At 43.8% G+C, this 25,349-nt stretch overlaps 1 protein-coding gene across 1 annotated transcript in view; it reads left to right on the forward strand.

Moving 5' to 3' along the window:
* The first annotated feature begins 3,171 nt into the window (after positions 1–3,171).
* The window catches only part of pls1 (plastin 1 (I isoform)), a 38,836-nt gene continuing 16,658 nt past the window's right edge, over positions 3,172–25,349 (forward strand). Inside the window, exons 1-10 of the mRNA XM_060921446.1 lie at positions 3,172–3,230; positions 9,054–9,119; positions 9,288–9,396; positions 9,730–9,890; positions 10,066–10,195; positions 12,225–12,357; positions 13,009–13,090; positions 18,470–18,635; positions 20,858–21,000; positions 21,296–21,391. Of these exons, the coding sequence (XP_060777429.1) occupies positions 9,327–9,396; positions 9,730–9,890; positions 10,066–10,195; positions 12,225–12,357; positions 13,009–13,090; positions 18,470–18,635; positions 20,858–21,000; positions 21,296–21,391 (981 nt within the window). The 5' untranslated portion in view covers positions 3,172–3,230; positions 9,054–9,119; positions 9,288–9,326. The remainder of the gene's footprint in view (positions 3,231–9,053; positions 9,120–9,287; positions 9,397–9,729; positions 9,891–10,065; positions 10,196–12,224; positions 12,358–13,008; positions 13,091–18,469; positions 18,636–20,857; positions 21,001–21,295; positions 21,392–25,349) is intronic.

The raw sequence follows: 25,349 nt of genomic DNA on the forward strand, positions 1-25,349 counted from the left end.
GAGAAGCACCAGCAAATCCCATAGCTATCGATGAGCAGAATGGATTTGAATTCACTGACACAACTGAGAAGACATCAACTAACAAACCAACAATCGGTGAAGTGAGAGTGGCCATAGCAAAATTGAATAATGGAAAATCAGCAGGGATTGACTCCATTACAGCTGAGTTATTGAAAGCAGGTGCAGAATTCTCTGCGAAGAAAATCCACGAGTTGATGAAGAAAGTCTGGAGGCATGAAGAGATTCCAACCAAGAGGAAGAAAGGATTAATCATTAAATTAGCGAAGAAAGGTAATCTCAAGGAATGCAAGAACTCTAGAGGAATAACTACTATCTGTTGTAGGTAAAATACTTGGTAGAATAATCAAATCATTGATCGAGTGCGGAACGGAGTGGACAGGAGGTTGAGAATGGAGCAAGAGGGATACAGAAGAGGAACAACAGATCAGGTCTTTGTGTTCAGAAACATCACTGAGCAAGTGAATGAATGGCAAGCAACATTATAGCTAGGCTTCATAGACTTCGAGAAAGCATTCGATTCGATCCGTCGTGACGGTTTGTGGATAATCGTGGAAATCCACGATTGTGATGTGGAAATCCGTTGTGACAGTTTGTGGCTTGTTGCCGGAGTCCCTGCTTGTACTTGGTGCAATATGTATACTGTTCCTACTTATTCAGGTGACATTGGGCATACCTAACCACCTGTGTTTTCTTTCCCTCCCCCCCACCCCAAATCTGTCCCTCTGAGTTACATGGAGTCAACAGGAAATCTTTTGGTGGAGAGGGTGGAGACCTCGACTGGCTATCGTAGCCTGCAGGGAATCAGCCGTCAGACATTCTGTTGCATGTCCCAGACCCGGTGAAATGTAACTGAATTGTCTTGGCCAGCCCTAAGGGTCCCATCTGCATCTCATCATTGCTGAGGAGTGTGCTCCCATCACCCAATCAAGCATCCAGCCAGAGCAGGTCATGATATATTTTACCATATTAACATGCCATTGTTGTGTGTTATGCCTGATGTAAAGACTCTCGTCTCTGCGAGCCTACCACACAGATTTAATACTTGTCATTTTTAGGGCATACCTAACAACGTGTTTTCTTTCTCTCTCTCTCTTCCCCCCCCCCCCCCCAATCTGTCCCTCTGAGTTACATGTTGATCCTGGGATTGAGATGCTGGCCTCTTCTGCCCCTCGGACCTGCTTGATCCATCCTGGTGCCCTGTGTCTGGTTGGAGTTTTATCGCACCGCTCCTGTGAAGGACGGCCCCATGAGGACAGTTGAGGGTTATACCTGTGAAAACTGTTAATATTATAGTCAGGCTGTCTGTTGTTGCCCAAATGAGGATGGGTTCCCTTTTGAGTCTGGTTCCTCTCGAGGTTTCTTCCTCATGTCGTCTGAGGGAGTTTTTCCTTGCTACCGTCGCCACAGGCTTGCTCATTGGGGATAGATTAGGGATAAAATTAGCTCATGTTTTAAGTCGTTCAAATTCTGTAAAGCTGCTTTGCGACAATGTTTATTGTTAAAAGCGCTATACAAATAAACTTGATTTGATTTGATAATCATAAGGAAATATGGGATACCAGAAAAAATTGTGAGAATGGTCAAGTCATTCTATGACGGCTTCCAGTGCACAGTTGAAGATCAAGGGGAGGCATGTGAATGCTTCGACATTACCACCGGAGTAACGCAAGGTTGTAATATGTCTGGATTTTTGTTTTTAATCGCGCTGGACTGGATGATGAGGAGAACGGTTGGGAATGGAGAAAAAGGCATCAGATGGAAATTTACTTCCAAGCTTGATGATCTAGACTTTGCAGATGATATTGCGCTGCTGTCTTCCACCAAACAACAGGTGCAAGACAAGGTAGATAAACTGAACATAGAAGCTAGGCGAGTAGGGCTGAAGATCAACACAAGCAAGACAAAGATGATGAGAATCAATTCAAGCAACGAGGACAAGTTAAGCATCGATCGACAAGATATCGAAGATGTGGAGGAATTTACTTACCTAGGAGCTACAGTCTGCAAAGAAGGAGGTGGTATGAAAGATTTAAAGAATCGTCAATCCAAAGCCAGAGGTGCATTTATGAGGCTTAAAAAAAGACCTGGAGATCTAACAACACATCATGAAGAACTAAACTGAAGCTGTTCAAGACACTAGTGATACCAGTCCTTCTATATGGTTGCGAGACCTGGAAGATGACCAAGGAAGACAACAGAATAGTAGACGCGTTTCAAAATAAATGCCCGAGACAGATTTTGCGAATTAGATGGGAACAACACATCACCACTGAAGAGCTCTTGGAAAAGGCTAACATGAGGGCATTGAGCATGGAAGTGAGGCGAAGGAAATGAAAATGATTGGCCACATCCTGAGGCAAGAAAGGAGTAACATCATGAACGTAGCGTTGACATGGGCACTGGAGGGAAAAAGGAAAAGAGGTCGACCAAAGACAACATCGCGGCGTACAGTAGAAAGAGAGTGAAAGGAAGCAGAATGGAGATCATGGGATGAGGCACGGGTGACCGCTGCAAACAGAACTGAATGGAGAAAATCTGTGGAGGCCTTATGTGCCAGCAAGCGCAAAGAAGATAGGTAACAGGTAAACAGTCGCTCCTGCACCAACCTCTCATGGCTTGGAGACTCCAATAAATTATAAATATGGAAGAAAACTTCAGAATATCAACAATAATACAGTTGTTACTATAAAAACAATAACCTATTTGAACAAATGCATTACTATCAACCTTGGAGCTGGAACTATTGTCAAAGATGCCATTATAGAAAATGAACCAACACCTTCAGACCAATCAATGAATATAGTCTATGGTCCATCCTTCCCTTGTGCAAGCTGTCAGTCAAAAGCAATTAATCAGAAAGCAGGTGCGTGGATAAATCGAGCAAGAACATGCTTCACCTGCAGGATGGTCCTGCCTCTGCTTGGTAACTGATCCTATTTTCAGGGAGATCAATAATGCAGGTAGTGGAGATCCAAAGCCCCGTGACAGCCTCTTCAAAAAGTCGACCCGGCCTGGTGTCGGGTGTCTCTGTATTTCTGCATCTCAGTTCCAGTTTCTTTCATTTACGCTCTTCTAGGAGGAACCTCAACTTTGCCTGGGTTTAGAAGAGCTAAAGTTTATCATGGAATTCTCAAGATAACTACACTGCCAAGCAGGAAGTGGACTGACTTCCTAATTGCACCATTAATTTTGACGACTCGGCAGGTTTGGTAAGCATATCACTGTATTAACTGAACTGGCTTTGCTTTTGTCCTGAGCTGACATTTTTATTTACTACCCTGATCCTTGATATACAGCACTGAAACCCTGATAAGTTTGGATTTTATATGTAACGTGTGCTAGGAACTGTGACACTGTAACAGATAATGAACAGGCATTGTGTCTTTGTGGCATATGGAGATCTCATGTTGCTCTGCTCTGTCAAACACATGTCCATTTGGAGGTCTTCTGTGTTTCTTCTGGCAGCAAGTTACATTACGTAATAGGCTGCATATGATAGATAGGCTGCTCTTGCTGTTGACTTTTTTTTCCCCTCAACCGTCAGTATGCTTTACATATCAAATCCACTTGGAAGAGACAATTTACAAAAAAAATAAATAAATACTACTCAACTTTAAATGCATTTCTACTTACTGACCAAACAGCTGCAAAGACAATCAAACAAACAAGGAGGACAAAGTGCCGGCGAACGTTCAGTCTTGTTAGTAAGCAAAAATAAACACCAATCTGCATTACTGATGACAATGAACCTAGATAGCAATCTAGGCTACTGAGTTTGCACATACTAGGACTCATAATAGCGCTTTTCTCTGACTTTGTTGTCCGTAGTTTCTGTTTGAAATACTCTGGAACATCCAGAAGATCTTCTTGGGCTTTTCTGGCACCCTCACAAGGGATAACCATGTTGAATTATCCTTTATCTGTGGTTGATTTATTGGAATTTGTAACAGAAATTGTAACCCAAAGCCTAATTTGGGCAACCATAGGCATTAAGGCTTTCCTTGGACCTCAGAGCTTGTTGGACTGATCACTCCTATCCAAGCTTCAGCAAACACTTACTGTACTGGAAATACTGGCATCTGGGTGTTGGTTTCAGATTTCCATAACTTGTATCATACATCACTATGTCCAACATTTAACTACCTCAAACTAAGTTAAGCACTGACACTGTACAGTATATACAGTCATGTGAAAAATAAGATCACATGGAAATGGTCAACTTTTCTCAACATATTTAAACAAGCAAACATTTCACTCTCTTCGATACAATGCCTACAGATACAGGTGATGAACAAAACAATAAGGAAATTATCCATTTCAATCATTCCTTCAACAAAAATACCAATAGATGCAAAATTCCTTCAGTTGCAAGATGTCTGAGGGTTTTCTTGCATGTTTTCTTCCCTGCAACAGGTCAATGGGGTATAAATCTGGGCTTTGACCAGGCCATTCCATAACCAGGCCATTCCATAACCCTCCATTTCTTCTTTTTGAACCATTCCTTGGTGGATCATTATCTTGTTGAAAGGTCCACCTCAGGTTCAACTTCAACTTTTGAACAGATGGCCTCAAATTATCTTTGAGCACTCTTTGATATGATTCAGAATTCATCACATGTGTACTCTTACTATGGCCAAACAACTCAACTTTTGATTAATCTGTCCAGAGCACGTCTGTGAAAGCTCGCAGTCATCCAGGTCATCGTAAACTGTAGGTGATAAAGAAGGCAACTGGACTTGCTAGAAATTCTTGAAGATGTTTCACGTTTCATTCGAAAGGCTCCTTCAGCTATGGCCCTGTCCACACGGCAACGGATTCAGGTGAATCCGATACAATTGTTTATCGTTTAGGCCTGGCGTCCACACGGCACCGGCGTTTTGGGTGCCCCAAAACGCAATCTTTTGAGAACGGGTTCCAGAGTGGAAAGATCTGGCAACGTTGCCGTTGCGAAGTCGTCTGGATGAGTAGAACGGATTTGTTTACGATGATGTCACAACCACATGACTGTCAGTGCTTCACGGCGGGTAGAAGTGTAACAAACTCGATGCGAGTTGTCAACAAATCCTATAACTTGGTTCATGAAACGCGCTTACAAAATATTTTCACTGTGAATATTTATTGTGTAATGGTGCAAAGTGAGTGAGAGAGAGAGAAAATAGCCCTTAGGGCAGAGTCAATCCCGCCAGCAAAAATAGGGGAAAAAAGGAGCGATCTCACTTCTTCAGATGTTGGTTTAAGTCCTACAATACATTCCTCAAAAAGGGCGTAGAACAACAAATTAATCCATCAACGTGTAGCATTCAATTTATTCCGGACCATTAAAGACGCCGCCTTCCGCGTAGAATCATACGTCATCCTCGCCGCCATATTGGATAGGTCAAAGCGGAGAATAAAGATGCCTCATTCATGTGCTGCGTTTAACTGTACCAACAGGTTTACCATCCAAACAAGATCACATGGGATTACCTTTCACAGGTGAGACTGGAAAAATACTTTTCATTGTATTTGGTCATTATAACGTAATTTTACGAACAGATTTTCCTGACTTCGTGGCTAATATGAAGTCTCGCGCATAATAGTTTATGCGCATGCGTCCTTACTTCTTCTATTGTTCTGGTGTCTCCGAAGGGACCGTCTTACAGCGCCCCTAGAGGTGTGGCATGTGTATTGCATCGTTTTCAGCAAGCGTTGCGTTGCCATATGGACCTGATATTTTACTGATCGTTGCCCATTTGGACGCGATATATTTTTAAATAACATCTCGTTGCCGTTGTCGTGTGGATGTAGCCTATGTCTGACTAGTGGGGAGTTCCAGGTATTTATCCTCTAGTGGACCAAAAGCAACCCTAAGGAGAGTCATTGAGGTCACATGGGTCGTTGACCCTCTCAATCATCCTGTAGGTGTGAGGGTCACTAGAGGCCGGGTGTGAATGGTGTTTTGTTGACACACATCCACACAAAGACTCAGCTGACTTCCATGACTCACATGATGGCAAAGAGAGCCAACGACCCACAGATCACCCTAACGACCCTCTATACTGCTAACACTGTTCACACCCGGCCTCCAGTGACCCCAACATCTACAGGATGACTGAGAGGGTCAACGACCCATGTGACTCTCCTTAGGATTGCTTTTGGTCCACTCAAGGATAAATACCTGGAACTCCCCACTAGTCAGACAGAACTGAAGAAGCCTTTCAGATGAGAGGTGAAAAGTCTTCAAGAATTTCAAGCAAGTCCAGTTGCCTCCTTTAGCACCTATTGTCCAGAGCATGTTATTCCAAAAGGCCTGGTCTTTGCCTGTGTTAATTCACAAAATGTAGTCTTGTTTTAACATTCCTTTCGGACAGCAAAGGCTTTTTCTTTGTATGCCTTCCATACAGATCAAATTTGTCCAATCTCTATCTGATTGTAGATGTTTGCACTTTCACACCAACAGTTCCAAGAGTTACTGTGAAACTTCAGGGTTCTTGGAGACTTCTTTTAGCATCAAACAGTCTGCTCTTGGGCTGAATTTGCTGCCAGTCCTGGACAAAATGGCAGTTGTTTGAAATCTATGCCACTTGTAGATGATTTTCCTTACAGAGGAATTATTCATTTCTCATCGTTTAGAGATCTTTTTAAATCCTTTGCCAGACCCACAGGCATCCACGACCTTTTTTCTGAGGTCTTTAGAGAGCTGTTTAGATGTTATGATGACACCTCATGCTTCAATAGCAAAGAGAACACCAGACTCTAGATATCAGGTTTAAATAATACAGGTTCCACCTGCACCTCCACCTGCAGGAGGTTCTAATCAATGAAACCTAATATGGAACACCTGATCCTAATTTTATGGACTTGAAAGTGTGATAAATATAGGGGTGTACTTACTTGTTTTGACTGATTTTTGTTTATTTAAATTATGAAAATGACTACAAAACATCAATTTTGTGTGTCTCTCAGGAAAGTGGCGGTAAACGGATGCAAGTGCAGGAAGTTTACTGTAAAAATAAATAGTCGGCATACAATCCGAAACATAAAGCAAAGTCAGAAAACAGTGGACAGGCAAAGGTCAAGTGAGGCATAGACAAAAGGCAGAATGCAAAATACAAACAGGAGTCGAAAACCAGGAAGACAATATCAAACAAAGGCTCAGTAAGGAGACACGAGATACTGAGTGCATTACTCAGCAATGTCTCTCAGAGTTCAGTGTCCTTATATGCACGCACTGATTGCACTCTAATCCAGAACAGGTGCATGCACTTAGTCTTTGAGGTGCGCACTGCTCAGAGCACGAATGCACGCGAGTGAAAGTTCCAAGCGTCAGAGCATTTTTTAAGGATTTTCCACTAGGAGACCAACTGGTCTGGGCAATACAATCACAGGCCCCAGAGTCCATGCGGCTGCACCGCTGCGGCATATTCTGTGATGCAAATTGCCGCGTTACGAATCCTTGTTTCAGCCAGCATAATATCAACATACCGTAGTTAATACAGTGCCAAGTTACGGTACCATAACGGTACTGTATCGGAGGGTGGCATGGTGGTGTAGTGGTTAGCGCTGTCGCCTCACAGCAAGAAGGTCCGGGTTCGAGCCCCGTGGCCGGCGAGGGCCTTTCTGTGCGGAGTTTGCATGTTCTCCCCGTGTCCGCGTGGGTTTCCTCCGGGTGCTCCGGTTTCCCCCACAGTCCAAAGACATGCAGGTTAGGTTAACTGGTGACTCTAAATTGACCGTAGGTGTGAATGTGAGTGTGAATGGTTGTCTGTGTGTCAGCCCTGTGATGACCTGGCGACTTGTCCAGGGTGTACCCCGCCTTTCGCCCATAGTCAGCTGGGATAGGCTCCAGCTTGTCTGCGACCCTGTAGAACAGGATAAAGCGGCTAGAGATAATGAGATGAGACTGTATCGGAACCCAACCTAAAGCCTGTTAGTAAGGTGTTGGGCCACCATGATCACAGTGCAATGAAAGATGATCCCAAAACGTTCCCTCGGTTAGCATCATGACGATATTAGTGGAGAACATTACCGTACATGACAGGCATTTACCGGTAGCAGATCCTCTTATCCAGAGCGATGTACAACATACCCAGAGCAGCCTGGGAAGCAACTGAGGGTTAGTTGCCTTGCTCAAGGGCACTTCAGCCATTCCTGCTGGTCCAGGGAATCGAACCAATGACCTTTTTGTCCCAAAGCTGCTTCTCTAACCATTAGGCCGTGGCTTCCCGAACAGAACAGAAAATAGGTGACCTCTGCTTAGCATTTTATTAACAAATTGGTTTCATGGTGTACCAGAGACGCATGCCATAATAGCCAAGTCATGCTGTGTAAAGGGCCAGCAAATACACACTGCTTATATGTGTAATTATTCCCATTGCATACACAAATGTAGTGCTTGTCAATCTGGAGATCATTTACATTTCTTCTATTTACATTCACAGCATTTGCCAGGTGCGCTTGTTTTGAATTCTCGGTGGAAAAAAAAAAACCCACACGTCCTCACGTTGACACAGAGTCTAAAAATTCTGTTAAAGAGTACTTAATGCAACAAGATGGCACAGCATCACCAATACCACCAACAACGACAAAAAATCAAAGGCATGTGTTTCCAGGTATTCAGAAGTGCAGAAATGTCTTCCTCGATAAAGAAAGTCAGTTATCCTCTCAATACGTACTCTAGTTTCCAGCCGTCCCCGTTGATGCCGAGTGTCTCTGCATCACTGCCTTGCTTTAAACAATACTGGCCTTGTGCCTACTTGTGCGCACATACCTGCGAACTATCACCAAACACAAGATTCACAATAACTAGTTAATATTACAATGGTATAGTCTCGGGCAGTGGGAGCGATATAGGGATTCAGTGCCTCAGTGCCATATGAAAAAGTCAAAAGTACAAGTTCTTTAAAAATTTTGACACCTTCAGCTGTTAGATTGGGAAGCTCTTGCTGACTCATCAGTGGGTTTAAAAGTTAACTTTAGAGCAGACACGGTGAGAGAAGCCTCACCCTGAACACAGTTCATTAAGGCTAAAGGTCTCCTCCCCTTCCCTGCAGGGTAGGAGCTCATCTATATTCTCACAGTAGCTTGGATCTAAAGCAGGAGTCAAACCTCAGACAGAGGTATGTTCAGTAATCGTTTGTAATTCTCTTGTTGAGTTTTGCTTGTGGTTTGGATGTTCCAATTCGTTCCCTTTTGATTCTTTTGTCTTACTCTGCATATGCTTTGGATACGATATCCAATTTCACTTTCAAAACCAAGTCTAAGTCACACTTGTGTTCTTTCTCCAGAACACCTGTACGCTGAAGAGAGGCTGTGGAGCAGGCAGCATGGAGAACAATATGACACAGATCTCTCAAGAGAATCTGGAGGAGCTCCGGGAAGCCTTCAACAAAATCGGTCAGTCTGTCAGCATGTGCTTGTTTACAAGGAAATACACTACCTGTTTTAGAGTTTAGTGCATGACATGATAGAGATTATCAAACTTTTATTGCCCGACCATGAAAATATGGTGATTACTGTATGACTACAAAGTTATAGAATGGTACGGGAAATATCATCAGTCACAAGTCAACTTTGCATTTGCAATGCCAGTTTGTGAAAATGCCTTCATGGTCATTGGGTACAAGGGCAAGTTGACCTTTAAGAACAGCAGCACTGGTGGAACAAATTAGCGAAAGGAAATAAATCCTTTGTCGAGAATGATTTGCTTCCCTCGCTTCCTCTCGACAGACATCGATAACAGCGGTTATGTCAGTGATTTTGAGCTGCAGGAACTCTTTCGGGAGGCAAGCCTCTCATTACCAGGGTACAAGGTGCGAGAGATTGCAGAGAGGTTCATCGCTGGTGACACCAACAAAGATGAGAAGATAAGCTTTGAAGAGTTTGTTGCGGTACAGATCATCTACCTACTGTCATCCATTTATATTATTAGCTACTAAAATACTGTCTCTAGTTATGGAGAAAGTGGGTCTCAAACCATACCCGTCACTCCTTGATGGCTCTTATTGCACCTAATACTTTACTGCAGTGGATAGTGATTCCATCACTTCCTATTTGATTCCACAGATATACCAAGACGTAAGAAGCAAAGAGGTTAGAGAAACCTTTCGCAAGACCATCTCCAGGAAGGATGGGATCTACTCGTTTGGAGGAACATCTGGAAGTTCCAGCGAAGGAACTCAGCACTCGTATTCTGGTGGGATAATCACTGTATTCAGAGTTGATTCTACTGTTGTACACGATGTGGATTTGATGCCAGAACTGTTACAAATGAGGGGTGGAGTTTAAGTAAAGCACAGGCATGTCTTAGTTGTGTACAATTCTGTCCTTGAACTTAAGCACATTTACTTCAGTAAATGGTACTTCAGTCCTTCTAGTCCTGATTATTTAGGGGGGCCTTAAAGGCAAGTGCTTGTGTTTAAAGATGGTGGCTCTAAAGACACAACTGAAAAACCCCATATTGCTTCTACTCAAGAAGAACCAGCCAACCTCAGAGACTTGACTGACACCCAGATGATTTTAATAATCTAAACAGGAAGCCAAAGACTTAAAGGTAGACTGCCTTTCAGATTTTTCAAGTGTAGGTCTTAAAAAGAATTTTCCCTGACACCCAATTTTTTTTTTTTTGTTTGGTGGACCGAAAGCTACTGAATTTGAATTAAAGACTTCAAATTTTATTAGGGTTTCTTTTAAATAGAACAATTAATGAATTTAGGGCCATGTGGCCCTAAATTCTCCACTATTTTTGCCTGCTTCACCATGACCTAATTCAAAATACTACGTCATGAATCACGTGGTGCCATTTGCGCAAGGCATTGAGAGATACAAATTTCAAACAGGAGAGAAAAATGGAGGACGCGAGTGTGCGAATGAAACATGAAGGACTGACTACAGTAACAAGGAAATTGCGAAGGAAAGGAAACGCAGGACCAAACTAATAAATATCGGCGGTCAGCGAGCACCTCGGTGTGATCAGCTGTTCGTTTAGCGACAGAGTGATGTAACGGTCAGTGCACAGTCAAAGGTAAACATGCGCATGCGCGCACACACATGGACTTCCTGTGTCTGCTTGACTGCGTGAAGCGAGCGATTTCATGCACATTACTTGCTCAGGAATCCCTTCAAATTAAATAACTTCCCAGCCACAGAATGCCGGGTTTTTTCTAGAAAAATTTAGTATGAGGGCGCTCACCATGGCGAGGGAGCGAAGCGGGGGGGATGTTGCCGGTTGTCCCCCCCCTGCCGTGCAAAGCCTTTGAAAAATGCTCCAATGGGACATTCTGAGGCTATCTGAGAGGGAAATTGTAACAAATTGTCTGTCAACATTGAAAAAGAAAGAAGTAATCTTCTTCTGCTCCGGACAGTCTTTGGCTTTCTTCCGTTTCGTGCCGCGGGATGACATCTTTAAATGCCCAAGTGTCAACAAAAACAACTCGCGAACTACTTCTGTCAAAAACTCCCGCGCCGGTGGGTGAAAGGTCATTCAGTCTCGAGAAATCTCGCTCTACAAGTCAGCTGACCTTGTATGTAACCCATGTCAAATCTCGCGAGAGCAGCCACGACAAGTAAACAACTAAACAACATGGCGCCTCAGTCTGGAAAACGCCAATTCGGATTGTTTTTTGCACCGTCTGGCGGTGTATCTACTATGATTGGAATATTTTTGGAGCAATTATAACATATTTGATAATCAGACACATTGTCACGTAGTGTTGCTGGGATGTTTTCACGGAGTCGGTAAGGGTCGCACGCCGAGAGTAAGAGGGCGCAGCGCCCCTGTTCCCCTGTTTAGACGAAAGCCTGGAATGGCTGGATATTTTGTGAGATATTACAGAAATAAACATATCACAATGACCAAATTTCAGAGGGAACTAAATTTCATTGATTTTATGAAAACGAAAGGCCGTCTAGCTTTAAGCAGCTGTGTCACCCAACTCTGAAGCCGCGTAACTGCCAACTTTTGGATTCAATTCACTGACCCTTTGCTCTTTGGCGCACCAAATTTGATTACTGGTATTGGTGTAATTGCATGTGTAGCGCTCTCGGGGTTTTGTGTCACATCTTTGTAGCGCTTGCTGAAATCTGAGCCAGAGCATCATCCCATTAGAAGCGATGAGTTGCTTGAATGAAGTCATTTTATGGCCCTTGGCTGTGCGCAATTCCCATTGGTAATCTGAGCCTGCTGCTTCTATTGCTTATGTCTTATCTATAAAATTGGACTGCAGATGAAGAGAAAGTGGCTTTCGTCAACTGGATCAATAAGGCCTTGGCAAACGACCCTGACTGCCAACATATCATCCCCATGGACCCGAATACTGACAGTCTGTTCAAATCAGTGAAGGATGGAATACTCCTCTGGTACGATGATACTACCAGTCTTTTCTTTATATCAGGGGTGTCAAACTCATTTTAGATAACAGGCCACGTTACTCCTAATCCAATGTCAAGTGGGCCAGACCAAAAAATTCAGTCGAGCTGATTAAAACCAAGTGCCTTGCACAAGTACTCACACCTCTTAAACTTTTCCGCATGTTGTTGGGTTACACTCAAGAAAAGAAACGGCTGTAATTAGGATTATATCTGAACGAAGCTACACAAAACATGGAAGTATTAAAGTTCAGATTCCATAACTATTCACTTCCATCCCTGGAAACCCCCCAGATTAGTTCTGATAGCAGGCATGACATAAAATGTTTATCTTATCTTTATATTTAGCTCATTAAAGAATTATCATTAGTCCACTTTGTTAGCTGATATGTTTATGGCTCGGGGTTTATTGCTCTATTGCTCCAATCTTGCAATTTAGTCACCATTTATAAAAGACAATTTGAATTTAGAACACATTCAAGATTAAGTATCATCATGAGTGCTATCGATTAGAATAACCTTTTGGCCTGCATGTTTGACACCACTGCTTTCCTGCACATGCATATTTCAGACAATTTTATCTGGAAAGGGATCACTGCTATTTGTCCTAACAGTTTGTATTGTTCATTGATTCATTCACAGCAAAATGGTCAACCATTCCCAGAAGGACACAATCGATGAAAGGGTCATCAACGTGAAAAAACGCACAATGTTCAACATGACCGTAAGCGCTCACTCTTCATACACAACAAAGATCTCTTCTATTTAGCTAGATAGACAGCTAGATATAGTGCCTTGCAAAAGTATTCATCCCCCTTGGTGTTTGTCCTGTTTGTCGGATTACAAGATGGAATTAAAATGGATTTTTGGAGGGTTAGCAACATTTGATTTACACAACATGCCTACCACTTTAAAAGGTGCAAATTGTTTTTTTTTTTTTTTTTTTTTCTTGTGACACAAGATGGAAAAGCAGAAATTTGGAGTGTCCATAAGTATTCACCCCCTTTCGTATGAAACCCCCTAAATAAGAGCTGGTCTAACCAATTCACTTCATAAGTCACATACTTAGTTGATTAAGATCCACCTGTGTGCAATCAAAGTGTCACATGATTTGTCACATGATGCCTGTATAAATCAACCTGTTCTGGAAGGACCCTGACTCTGCAACATTACTGAGCAAGCAACATGAGAACCAAGGAGCCTCCAAACAGGTCCAAAGTTGTGGAGAAGTATAGATCAGGGTTGGGTTATAAAAAATATCCCAAACTTTGAATATCCCACTGAGCACCATTAAATCCATTATAGCAAAATGGAAAGAATATAGCACCACTACAAACATGACAAGAGAAGGCCGCCCACCAAAACTCACAGACCGGGCAAGGAGGGCATTAATCAGAGATGCAACAAAGACACCAAAGATAACACTGCAAAAGCTGCAAAGATCCACAGCGGAGATGGGAGTATCTGTCCACAGGACCACTTTAAGCCGTACACTCCACAGAGCGGGGCTTTATGGAAGAGTGGCCAGAAAAAAGCCATTGCTGAAGAAAACATGTTTGGAGTTTGCCCAACAGCATGTGGCAGACTCCCCAAACACATGGAAGAAGATTCTCTGGTCAAATGAGACAAAGATTGATCTTTTTGGCCATCGTGGGAAATGCCATGTGTGGCGCAAACCCAACACCCTGAGAACACCGTCCCTGCAATGGTGGCAGCATCATGCTGTGGGGATGTTTTTCATCTGCAGGGACAGGAAAGCTGGTCAGGACTGAAAGGAAAGATGGATGGCACTGAATACAGGGCAATTTAAAGGGAAACATTTAAATCTCTTGGAATGGCCTAATCAAAGCCCAGACCTCAATCCAATTGAGAATCTGTGACATAACTTGAAGATTGCCGTATACCAATACAACCCATCTAACTTGAAGTTGGAGCAGTTTTGCCTTGAGGAATGGGCAAAAATCCCAGTGGCTAGATGTGCGAAGCTAATGGAGACATATTCCAAGAGACTTGTAGCTGTAATTGTAGCAAAAGGTGGCTCTATAAAGTCTTGACTTTGGGGTATGAATATCTATGCACACTCCAGATTTCTGTTTTTTCATGTTCATTATTGTTTGTGCCACAATAAAAAAAAAAAGTGCACCTTTAAAGTGGTAGGCATGTTGTGTAAATCAAATGGTGCTAACCCTTCAAAAATCCATTTTAATTCCAGCTTGTAATGCAACAAAACAGGACAAACACCAAGGGGGTGTGTGTGAATATTTTTGCAAAGTACTGTAGATAGCATTTTCATTTGTGTTGTTCCAAGAACTGAAGTCGCAGACCACAGTCAGGATTTGGCAGTAAAGTAGCAAATTATTCCAGTGAACCGAGTTCCTGAAAGGAAAAATAGCATAGCTGAATAATGTACCAAAATGGGTGCATTTCCACGACTCTAGTTTTCTAAAATGAACCATCTGTTGTGGTCAATTACAGGTTTTATGGAAATTATTTAGCACTAGTGTTGTAGTCAAGACCACTGAAACCAAGACCAAGTCATGACCAAGACCAAAGCGTATCAAGATCTTTAGCAGACGCTCTTATCCAGAGCGAAATACAACAGGACCCTAACATACCCACAGCAGTGGGCAGCCCAGGGAGCAGTTGGGGGTTTGCTGCCTTGCTCAAGGGCACTTCAGCCATTCCTGCTGGTCCAGGGAATCAAACCAGCAACCTTTTGGTCCTGAAGCTGCTTCTCTAACCTTTAGGCCATGGCTTCCCCCAAGACAAGACCAAGACTTTGAGGGGTTGAGATCAAGTCAAGACCAAGGCACAGTGAGACAGAGTCAAGACAATGCACAGGTGATTTAGTGAAATCCCCACAGTTGTGGTCTTGACCAGTCTTGAACTAAAATCACGAGTCCTCCATGTCTGAGACCGAAACAAGACCGAGTAAAAATGTGGTCAATTCTGAGACAAGACCGAGACCTTCAGAAAGTGGTCTCGAGACCAATCTCGAGTACTACGTCACTATTTAGCAAAAGACAGATACTTGTGACCCCTAGCTACCCAAACTTTACCCTCTCTGGTCTGACTAGGGGCAGCACAGTGGTGTAATGATTAGCTCTGTTGCCTCACAGCAAGAAGCTTCTGGGTTTGAGCCCAGTGGCCAATGGGGGCCTTTGTGTGGAGTTTGTATGTTCTCCCCGTGTCTGTGTGGGTTTTCTTCAGGTGCTCCGGTTTCCCCCACAGTCCAAAGACATGCAGGTTAGGCTAATTGGTGGCTCTAAATTAACTGTTGGTGTGAATGTGAATAGTTGTTTGTCTCTATGTGTCAGCCCTGTGATGATTTGTCCAGGGTGTATTCCACCTCTCGCCCATCGTCAGCTGGGATAGGCTCCAGCTTGCCCGCAACCCTGCACAGGATAAGCAGTTATGGATAACGGATGGATGGATGGTCTGACTAGTATGGCTAATATTCATGAATCTTTGTGTTTGGTGTGGTGTTGTTGTTAGCTTACAAATGTACACGAGCTTCAGCCAGTTCAGGGTCATGATTATCACCGTTTGTGCCAGGAAAAATGGTTGGCCAACATCCCAGGACCTATGAAGTTGTAATATTGCAGTTTTACTCTAAAGCAGTCGAGCTATGAAGGAGGACAGGATGACTGATTGTTGAATTCCAACACTCATCGCTCACTGTAAATGTGCCAGCAAGCAAATTTAGCTGGAAAATGAAGACATCCCCAAATCCCTGCCAGACACTTTCTGTCTGCAAATATTCAACAGGTTCAACAGGTGGCAGAGCCATGCTGACAAATGCAAATGTATCCAGTTTTCCATCCTAGTCACTTTGTGCCAGTACAAGACATACTGGGCTTGCATCCAAAATGGTCTCTCCGTGCATGGCTGGGTCAAAATAAGACTCACCATACTCCTGCTATCAAATCCAGCTTTATGTACTAAAGGCCAGTCAACACTTCATCTTTTTTTCATGAGCTCTCAATTTCACTGTGGTAAAGTGGCTGGGTGAAGAATGAAATGAGCACATCACGGCTGGGCTGACCTCAGGATGGAGCTGAAGGAACTGGAGCTTCAGATTTTATCTGTATCAGCAGAGATGCTATCAAAGCTTAGATCAAAAAGGTCGGTCATTCTTCATATAAATATAAGATGTATGCCAGGAAAGGAGCTACATATTAGATGGTTGTGTGATCTATTAATCACATAGGGAATTAAATCAATCAATGAATGATTATAGAAGAAGTTATAGAAGAAGAAGAATTCAAATATTCTGACCAATCAGATTCAAGGATTCAACAGCACTGTGGTGCAAACGAAATCAAAAGACTGTGTTGGGAAAATCTGTTCAGATTCATCTATTTCAATGGGTCGTTCATGAAGAGAGATTTCCTTTCCACCATATGGTGTCCTTCACACTCCAGTAGAGTCTACTGCTTTAAATACATCTGATTCAACAAGGTTTTTCCATAAGAAAATGGACTTGGCAAAATGGTTTAAGAGTTGGTTACATGGGCGCCTTGCTTTATTTTGTTACTGTTAAGTTGCCAGCGGTTTGTGGTGCCAACGTATAGATGACATTCATTTCTTCAGTGAACAAAGAGCCACCATTTGGATTTCCCATGCCTTCTGCTTCCACCATTTCTCATAAAAGTCTCAGGCCCTGTCCACACGGCAACGGATTCAGGTGACTCCGATACAATTGCTTATCATTTAGGCCTGGCGTCCACACGGCACCGGCGTTTTGGGTGCCCAAAACGCAATCTTTTTGAGAACGGGTTCCAGAGTGGAAAGATCTGGCAACGTTGCCGTTGTGAAGTCGTCTGGATGAGTAAAACGGATTTGTTTACGATGACGTCACAACCACATGACTGTGAGTGCTTCACGCTGGGTAGAAGTGTAACGAATATCACCAGGAAAAAGCCTTATAGAGCACTAGTGTGAGTGAAACACGAGCTTGGATATTATTATTATTATTATGTTCAGTGTTAGTTCACAGTAGTAATGCAAGAAGCAGAATAGTGACAGTAATAGTGAAGCAAAAACATGCAATTGTACAAACACTGCAACTCTACAGCAAAATATTCATTTATGAAATGGTCTGATTCTTAACACCAGTAGTGCCAATGATCTTCTCATTGCGATGCGATGTGAGTTGTCAACAAATCCTATAACTTGGTTCATGAAACGCGCTTACAAAATATTTTCACTGTGAATATTTATTGTGTAATGGTGCAATCCCGCCAGCAAAAATAGGGGAAAAAAGGAGCGATCTCACCTCTTCAGATGTTGATTTAAGTCCGACAATACATTCCTTAAAAAGGGCGTAGAGGAGCAAATTAATCCAATTTATTCCGGACCATTAAAGACACCGCCTTCTGCGTAGAATCATACGTCATCCTCGCTGCCATATTGGAGAGGTCAAAGCGGAGAATAAAGATTAGCTGCGTTTAACTGTACCAACAGGTTTACCGTCCAAACGAGATCATATGGGATTACCTTTCACAGGTGAGAAACAACAAATTAATTCCATCAACGTGTATCATTCACTTTATTCCGGACCATTGAAGACGCCGCCTTCCGCGTAGAATCATACGTCATCCTCGCCGCCATTTTGGATAGGTCAAAGCGGAGAATAAAGATTAGCTGCGTTTAACTGTACCAACAGGTTTTCTGTCCAAACGAGATCACATGGGATTACCTTTCACAGGTGAGACTGGAAAAATACTTTTCATTGTATTTGGTCATTATAATGTAATTTTACAAACAGATTTTCCTGACTTTGTGGCTAATATGAAGTCTCACGCATAATAGTTTATGCGCATGCGTCCTTACTTCTTCTATTGTTCTGGTGTCTCCGAAGGGACCGTCTTACAGCGCCCCTAGAGGTGTGGCATGTGTATTGCATCGTTTTCAGCAAGCGTTGCGTTGCCATATGGACCTGATATCTTACTGATCGTTGCCCATTTGGACGCGATATATTTTTAAATAACATCTCGTTGCCGTTGTCGTGTGGATGTAGCCTCAGTCTTTTGGAGGACATTAACCATAACCATGCATTTTCCACATAAAGACAAACATATCGGTCTTTCTTGTCTTCTAGGAGAATTTGAGCCTGGCCCTTAACTCCGCCTCAGCCATCGGGTGTATGGTGGTCAACATTGATGCTCAGGACATGATTGCTGGAACTCCTCACCTGGTGCTTGGGCTCCTCTGGCAGATCATTAAGATTGGCCTGTTCGCCAACATCGAGCTCTCAAAAAATGAAGGTCAGACAAACACCTTGTGCAAAAAAAAAAAAAAAATTTTCGCGAAAGTAAACAAAGGTAGCTAAAAATGATTACATCTTGCTTACTATGATATGCTTGTTATAGTCTAATGGCAAATATGGTTACTCTGACATATATCTAGTTTGAAAGTGACTAAGCTTCACAGAGACAAATATTAAGAGCAAAGGTTTGTACACCCTTAGGGGAAAAAAAAAATTGCGCCAAACAATTTATAGCAGTTCATAATTATAAAAGTAAGAAAAATGTATGAAAAAATCTGGATCGTCACAGTTGGAATATATTTGCTCCCTGGCATTAGGATGCATCGCGCACACTTACTAACTTTGTGCCTTTTTGCTGGCCAAACCAAAATCAATCAATTCCCACCGGATTTACAAAAGTTTCCGGAATGATTTATGTTTGTGATGTTCCGGTCGAGATCACGATCATGAGTCGTAAAAACTTAAAAGTGGCATATTAGAGAAAGATTACATTTAACGGTCTCCTTGCAAAAAAAGTACAAATATCCCACTGGTCCATTGTTCTCAATGCTAAAATAATAGCTGTTCAAAGCCTCACAAAGCTGCCCGATATTGGAGTGGTGGGCAAAGCTGTTAGCACTCGGACTGTGGACATTCAGAACTTTAACCACAAAATGGTTGTTATCTCGGAGCAGCTTTCAGCTTTGCAAGGAATATGTTTTTCGGAGACCAATTTGAATTTGAATAGAATGGACGAGCGGTGAGGATGTGCAAAGACTGCATCTGGAAAGACCAAACAATTCATATCTTATCGACATTCGGCGCCCTGAGACAGAACCGGCCTTGTTTCAGGCCGTTGCTGAGAAAATATTTCCCCCTGAAGGTCAATGCCGGGAGACGCTCTCATTTTTCGAATTCCTCTCTAACTCTCCGCGGTTGCTATTTTTACCCCCAGTGTGACAAGCGGGTGCGTGACCAGCGCCGTCATGGCTGCAGGAGCGGACGGCTGCTTGCTTGCGCTGGATTACCTCCTTCCCTTCCCCCCCTCTCAAGTCCCGTGTTTAAAGTGTACCTGTGTTGTAGGTGTGCTTATGCAAAGGTTTTTTTTTTAATGTTCCCACACTATACTCCTGACAGGAGCATAGTGGGGGGTGTTCTTTTTTTCCTTCTCTCTCCTCCTGTTGTGTTTCTTTTTTATCTTTATCCCTGTCTTCCTGTCCTGTCTACCCTATGCCAATTGTATGTTGTATATGTACGGACAGGTTGACGGCTAATTTCGCTGGTACATGTGACTAGTGACAATAAAGGGCTGATGATGATGATTAAAAAAAAAAAATTTGAAATTTGTCTCACTCTTGTATTTCAGCAACCTAATGCATCTGATCGATGATTTCCTTTTCATAGTATACTTAAAGGTAGACTCCCTTTCAGATTTTTCAAGTGTAGGTCATAAAAAGAATTTTCCCTGACACCCAGTTATTTTTGTTTAGTGGACCAAAAGCTACCGAATTTGAAAATCACAGACTTCCAATTTTATTAGGGTTTTTATTAATGGCCCCAAATTCTCCACTATTTTTTCCTGCTTCACCATGACCCAATACAAGATACTACGTCATGCATCACGTGGTGGGCTTTCCTCATTCATGCAAGGCATTGTGGGATACAAATTTGAAACAGGAGAGAAAAAGGGAGGACGCGAGTGTGCGAATGAAAAATGAAAGACTGACTACAGTAACAGAAAACGAGAAGAAAAGACGTTATGTTGCGAAGGAAAGGAAACGCAGGACCAAACTAATAAATATCGGCAGTCAGTGAGCACCTCGGTGTGATCAGCTGTTCATTTAGCGACAGAATAATGGAACTGGTCAGTGCACGGTCAAGGTAAACCTGCGTATGCACGCACACACACACACGGACTTCCTGTGTCTGCTTGACTGCGCGAAGCGAGTGATTTCATGCACATTATTTGCTCAGGAATCCCCTCAAATTAAATAACTTCCCAGCCACAGAATGGCCTGATATTTTGAGAGATAGTACAGAAATAAACATATCACAATTGCCAAATTTCAGAGAGAACTAAATTTCACCGATTTTATGAAATTGAAAGGCCATCTAGCTTTAATGAACGTACTGAAATAGCAATACAAAGTAAGGACATTTAATTGATCTTGGTGCTAGACGCCGAGTGTGCGTTTGTGTTGACGTTTTCTGAGTATTGATACCGTATGCTTGTTTGTGCAGCTATGATTGCACTGCTCGGCGAGGGGGAGGACTTGGACCAGTTGTTGTCCATGTCCCCCGAGGAGCTGCTTCTGCGCTGGGTGAACTATCACCTCAAAGCTGCTGGACAAACACCAATCAAAAACTTCACTGAGGACATCAAGGTAGCATCACGATGCACTGTTCTCCAAGACGTCTCTTCAGCATGGCGTGAAATACCTCATCGACTTTGTTTCACATCACATAACCGTTTATTATTTTCCGTGCCCTATCATCTTGTATTCTTTTTTGTCTATTGCTAGGTAATTAAATACATAGTTGCACCATGATACGTGTTCTCCCTTGACTCGTATGCTTCCTTTCCTTTAAAAGAAATGCTTCAGGCACACACCCATGCATTAATCACAGCTCTAATATCCAGAAATATGTTCAGCACTCTAATATTCAGCTCTCTTGCAGGACTCCAAGGCCTACTTCCACTTGCTGAACGAGGTCTCTCCTAGAGGAGATGAAGACGACGAGATGCCAATTACCATCGACATGTCTGGCTTAAACGTGAGTCTGTCTGTAGACTTTCCTGAATTGGAATGACTCTCAGGGCTGAAATAACTAAAAGTATGAAGCTTTATGCACTCATGCCCTAATTTTAAGGACTCGTGACTTGACTTGGATTTGAGCACTGATGACTCGGACTTGTGCGTTAACTACATTCGGACTCGTAAATTGGATACAAGGCCTCGGATTTTTTCTTTATTTTTTGTAACCTACCATAATAATTTGGCATAAGATATTTATATATACATTAATTTTTATACTAAATTTTGTGCAAGAGAACTGTCAGGTACGAGGTAGGAGGACACAAGTGCAGAAGCAGTTATAATAATAACAGTGATGTTTATTTACAGTTAACAAATATACACACACAGGCAAACAATCCAAAACGGCAGGCTAGATCAAAAATGTGAAAACAGGCAAAAGGGTCAGGCGAGGCGCAAACAAGACGTCAGAGGCAAAGCGAGAACGAGAAACAGGCATAGAAATCAGGAAACCAGAAACATGGGTAGAAAGGCTCAGTAATGCATACTGATGGATTGTAATACTTTGCAAAGATCGTGCATCAGCACAGTCCTTAAACAGGTGCACATCACTCCTTGATTGAGTTCAGGCACGTCATTAACGGCACGCGTGCTGGAGGCCACTCAATGCAGAAACCCCCCCAAAGAGCTCCCTCCGGGAGCAAAAATCCATTATTCTCAGCTCCGGTGGGGGTTCGGGCTCAGGTTCAGGACACGACTTGGACTCCTGACTAGGAGTGGGCTTGAGCTCGGGACTTGACTTGGGCTCTGGGCCGGAATCATGAATGAATGAATGAATGAATGAATGAATCCTTTACTGCCACTAGTCACAAGTACCAGCGAAATTGACCATCAACCCATCCTTACATATACACATACATACCGTACAATTGACAGAGGGGGAGTAGACAGAACAGGAAGACAGGGATGAAAAGAAAAAAAAACAAAATGTAGCATGAGGAGAGGGGAGGAGAAAAAAAAAGCAACCCCCACACTATGCTTCTGTGAGGAGTACAGTGTGGAAACATTAAAAAAACACCTCAGCACATAAGCACAAAATAACACAAGTACACTTTACAACATGAAAACTCGGGACCTGAGGGGTGGAAGGGGGCAATAAAGGTAACCCAGTGCAAGCAAGCAGCCATCCGTTCCTGTAGCCATGACGGCGCTGGTCGCGCACCCGCTTGTCACACTGGGGGTAAAAGCGGCGACCGTGGGAAGTGGGGGAAGGAATGCGAGAGCGTCTTACTGCAGTGATCTTCAGGGGGAGTTGTTGTTCCAGCAACGGCCTTGGTCGAGGCCAGTGACGTCTGAGGGAGCCGAAAGCAGATAAGATTGGGATTGTTTGGTCTTGGGGCGAGTAGACGCATTCCTTTACATGACTACTCTGTTTGCCCATTCTGGTCTCCGAATCAATCCATTTCCTTTGCAAAGCCAAAAGCTTCTCCATGATGTTATCCATGTTGCGGTTCAAGTTCTGAATAGCCACAGTCTGAGTGCCGATGGCTCTGCCCACTGCTTCAATCATGTCAGCCAGCTTTATGGGGCTTTGGACAGCTGTCACCGTTTTCTGATTTCCTCGATAAACCAGGGCAGTGCCTAATCCAATCAGCAAAAGACCTGTAATCATGGTTCTGAATAGGTAGATGTCTTCAATGTCCTCCACAGAAAGAATCGCCAGGCACATGACCTGCCACTTCTCTCACACATCCATCATATAGCCAGCTGTGAACGTTCTGGCAGGACAGGCCGGTTCCCCCGAACCCAGGCTTCTCGTCGAGAAAATTGTGTCAATTGCGTTAAGAGACCAGTTTATCAATTCCATGATTTTTTAGTTTGGAGAGCAGTGCGGAGAGAGTCTCTCAAAAGTATAGACAGTAGACAGACAAGACGAGACGAGACAAGAGGAGCATAAGCAGGGAGAGGAGAGCAGAGAAATGCGACCACCTTCCGTGAGAGCATGGAGAGAAAAAAAAAATCATACTCAGACTCCAGAGTTGACTTGGGTCCTGGACTTGGCTCGGATCCAGGACTGAAAGTGGACTCAAGCTCCGGGCTGGATTCGAGCTCTGGAGATGACTTGAGCTTTGGGCTGGACTCTGGCTCCAGCTCAGGAGATGACTCAGGTTGGAGCTCTGGAACTGGCTTGGATACAGGACTAGAAGTGTGTTCAAGCTCATGGCTGGACTCGAGCTGTGGAAATGGCCTGAGCTCTGGACTGTACTCTGGTTTGAGTTCTGGAACTGGCTTGGGCTCAAGGCAGGAAGCGAGCTTCGACTCGGGCTCCGGGCTGTATTTGGGATCAGTAGAAGACTCGAGCTCTGGATTTGACTAGGATTTGGAAGTGGACTCAAGCATGGGCTCGAGCTCTGTCACCGTGTTGATTCAGTCCTAGTTAGGACCTGGTGGCAGGAGGATGATGACGTCTTCATGGCCAGGTGGCGGTGGGACGACGATGCATTCATAGCCGGGCGGTGGAGGAACGACGATGCTTTCATAGCCGGGCAGCAGCGGAATGACACAGACGGCTTCATAGCCGGGTGGTGGCGGGACGACGCAGACGGCTTCACAACCGGCCGAGGCAGTGGTTGCTCCGTTATCCTCTAACACAGGTTCTGGAACAGGCTCAGGTTCTGGCACTGGCCTTGACTCTGGCATTGGTACTGGAGCTGGCGCAGGCGCCGACTCTGGAGTAGGCTCTGATGCTCTAGCTGACCCGGGCACTGGTTCTGGAGCAGATATTGGCGCTGACCCTGACTCCGGCACTGGTTCTGGAGCAGATACTGGCGCTGACTGACTCCGGCACTGGTTCTGGAGCAGACACTGGCGCTGACTCTGAAACAGATATTGGCACTGGCACAGATGCTGGTGCTGGCACCGGCTCCGACACTGGCACTGCCTCTGGTGCTGACTCAGACTCTGATGCTGGAGCTAGCACCGGCTCTGGCACTGGAGCTGGCTCTGGTTCAGGCAGGGGTTCTGATGCAGACTCTGGTTCAGGCATTAATTCAGATGCTGGCTCTGGCTGAGAAACCAGCTCTGGAAAGACAGCCTCTTGGAGGGGCTCAGTAACAACAGCCTCCTCTGCTGTCTATATCAGCCACCAGCGGGAGCTCTGGAGCGATGGCCTCCTCCGCTGTGTCAGCCACTGGAGGGAGCTCTGGAGTGACGGCCTCCTCCGCTGTGTCAGCCACTGGAGGGAGCTCTGGAGCGACAGCCTCCTCCGCTGCATCAGCCACTGGAGTGATCGCCCCCCCCCACCAAAAAAAAAATTCATGGGATTCCTCCTTTTCCAAAGATTCAAAAATAAACTGGAGCATGGCTAAGAAAGTCTGTGAACTCCGAAGGCATGGGTGCTCAACTCAAATCAGGTACTCCACCCATCAGTGAGCTCGTCCAGCTGTCCAGGTGAGCGTAAAGGCTCACCCAGATCAGTTCTGGCAGCTTGGGTTCTTCAAAGGCCTTGTAGAATAGATTATACTGTAGGCTGAATACCCTAGGGTGATAGATTCCATAATACATTGCCGGGAGGCCCATTATGAAACATGCTGGAAATACGAAGCGAGGGGTAGAGATACAGGAACCCGGTAGATGCATGGTATGGTAAACCGTATTACTTCCGCTGTATCCATTGTATGGCGAAGTATTCTGTCAGGTACGAGGTAGGCGGATGCAAGTGCAGAAGCAGTTATAATGATAACAGTGATGTTTATTTACAATGAACAAATATACACACAGGGAAACAATCCAAAATGACAGGCTAGATCAAAAATGTGAAAACGGGCAAAAGGGTCGGGCGAGGCACAAACAGGACATCAGAGGCAAAGCGAGAACAAGAACGAGAAACAGGCACAGGAATCAGGAAATCAGAACCAGAAACACAGGTAGAAAGACTCGGTAATGCGTACTGACGTATCATAATACTTTGCAAAGAT

Source organism: Neoarius graeffei, chromosome 1 (assembly GCF_027579695.1).
Source record: "Neoarius graeffei isolate fNeoGra1 chromosome 1, fNeoGra1.pri, whole genome shotgun sequence".
In the NCBI taxonomy this organism is placed as follows: Eukaryota; Metazoa; Chordata; class Actinopteri; order Siluriformes; family Ariidae; genus Neoarius; species Neoarius graeffei.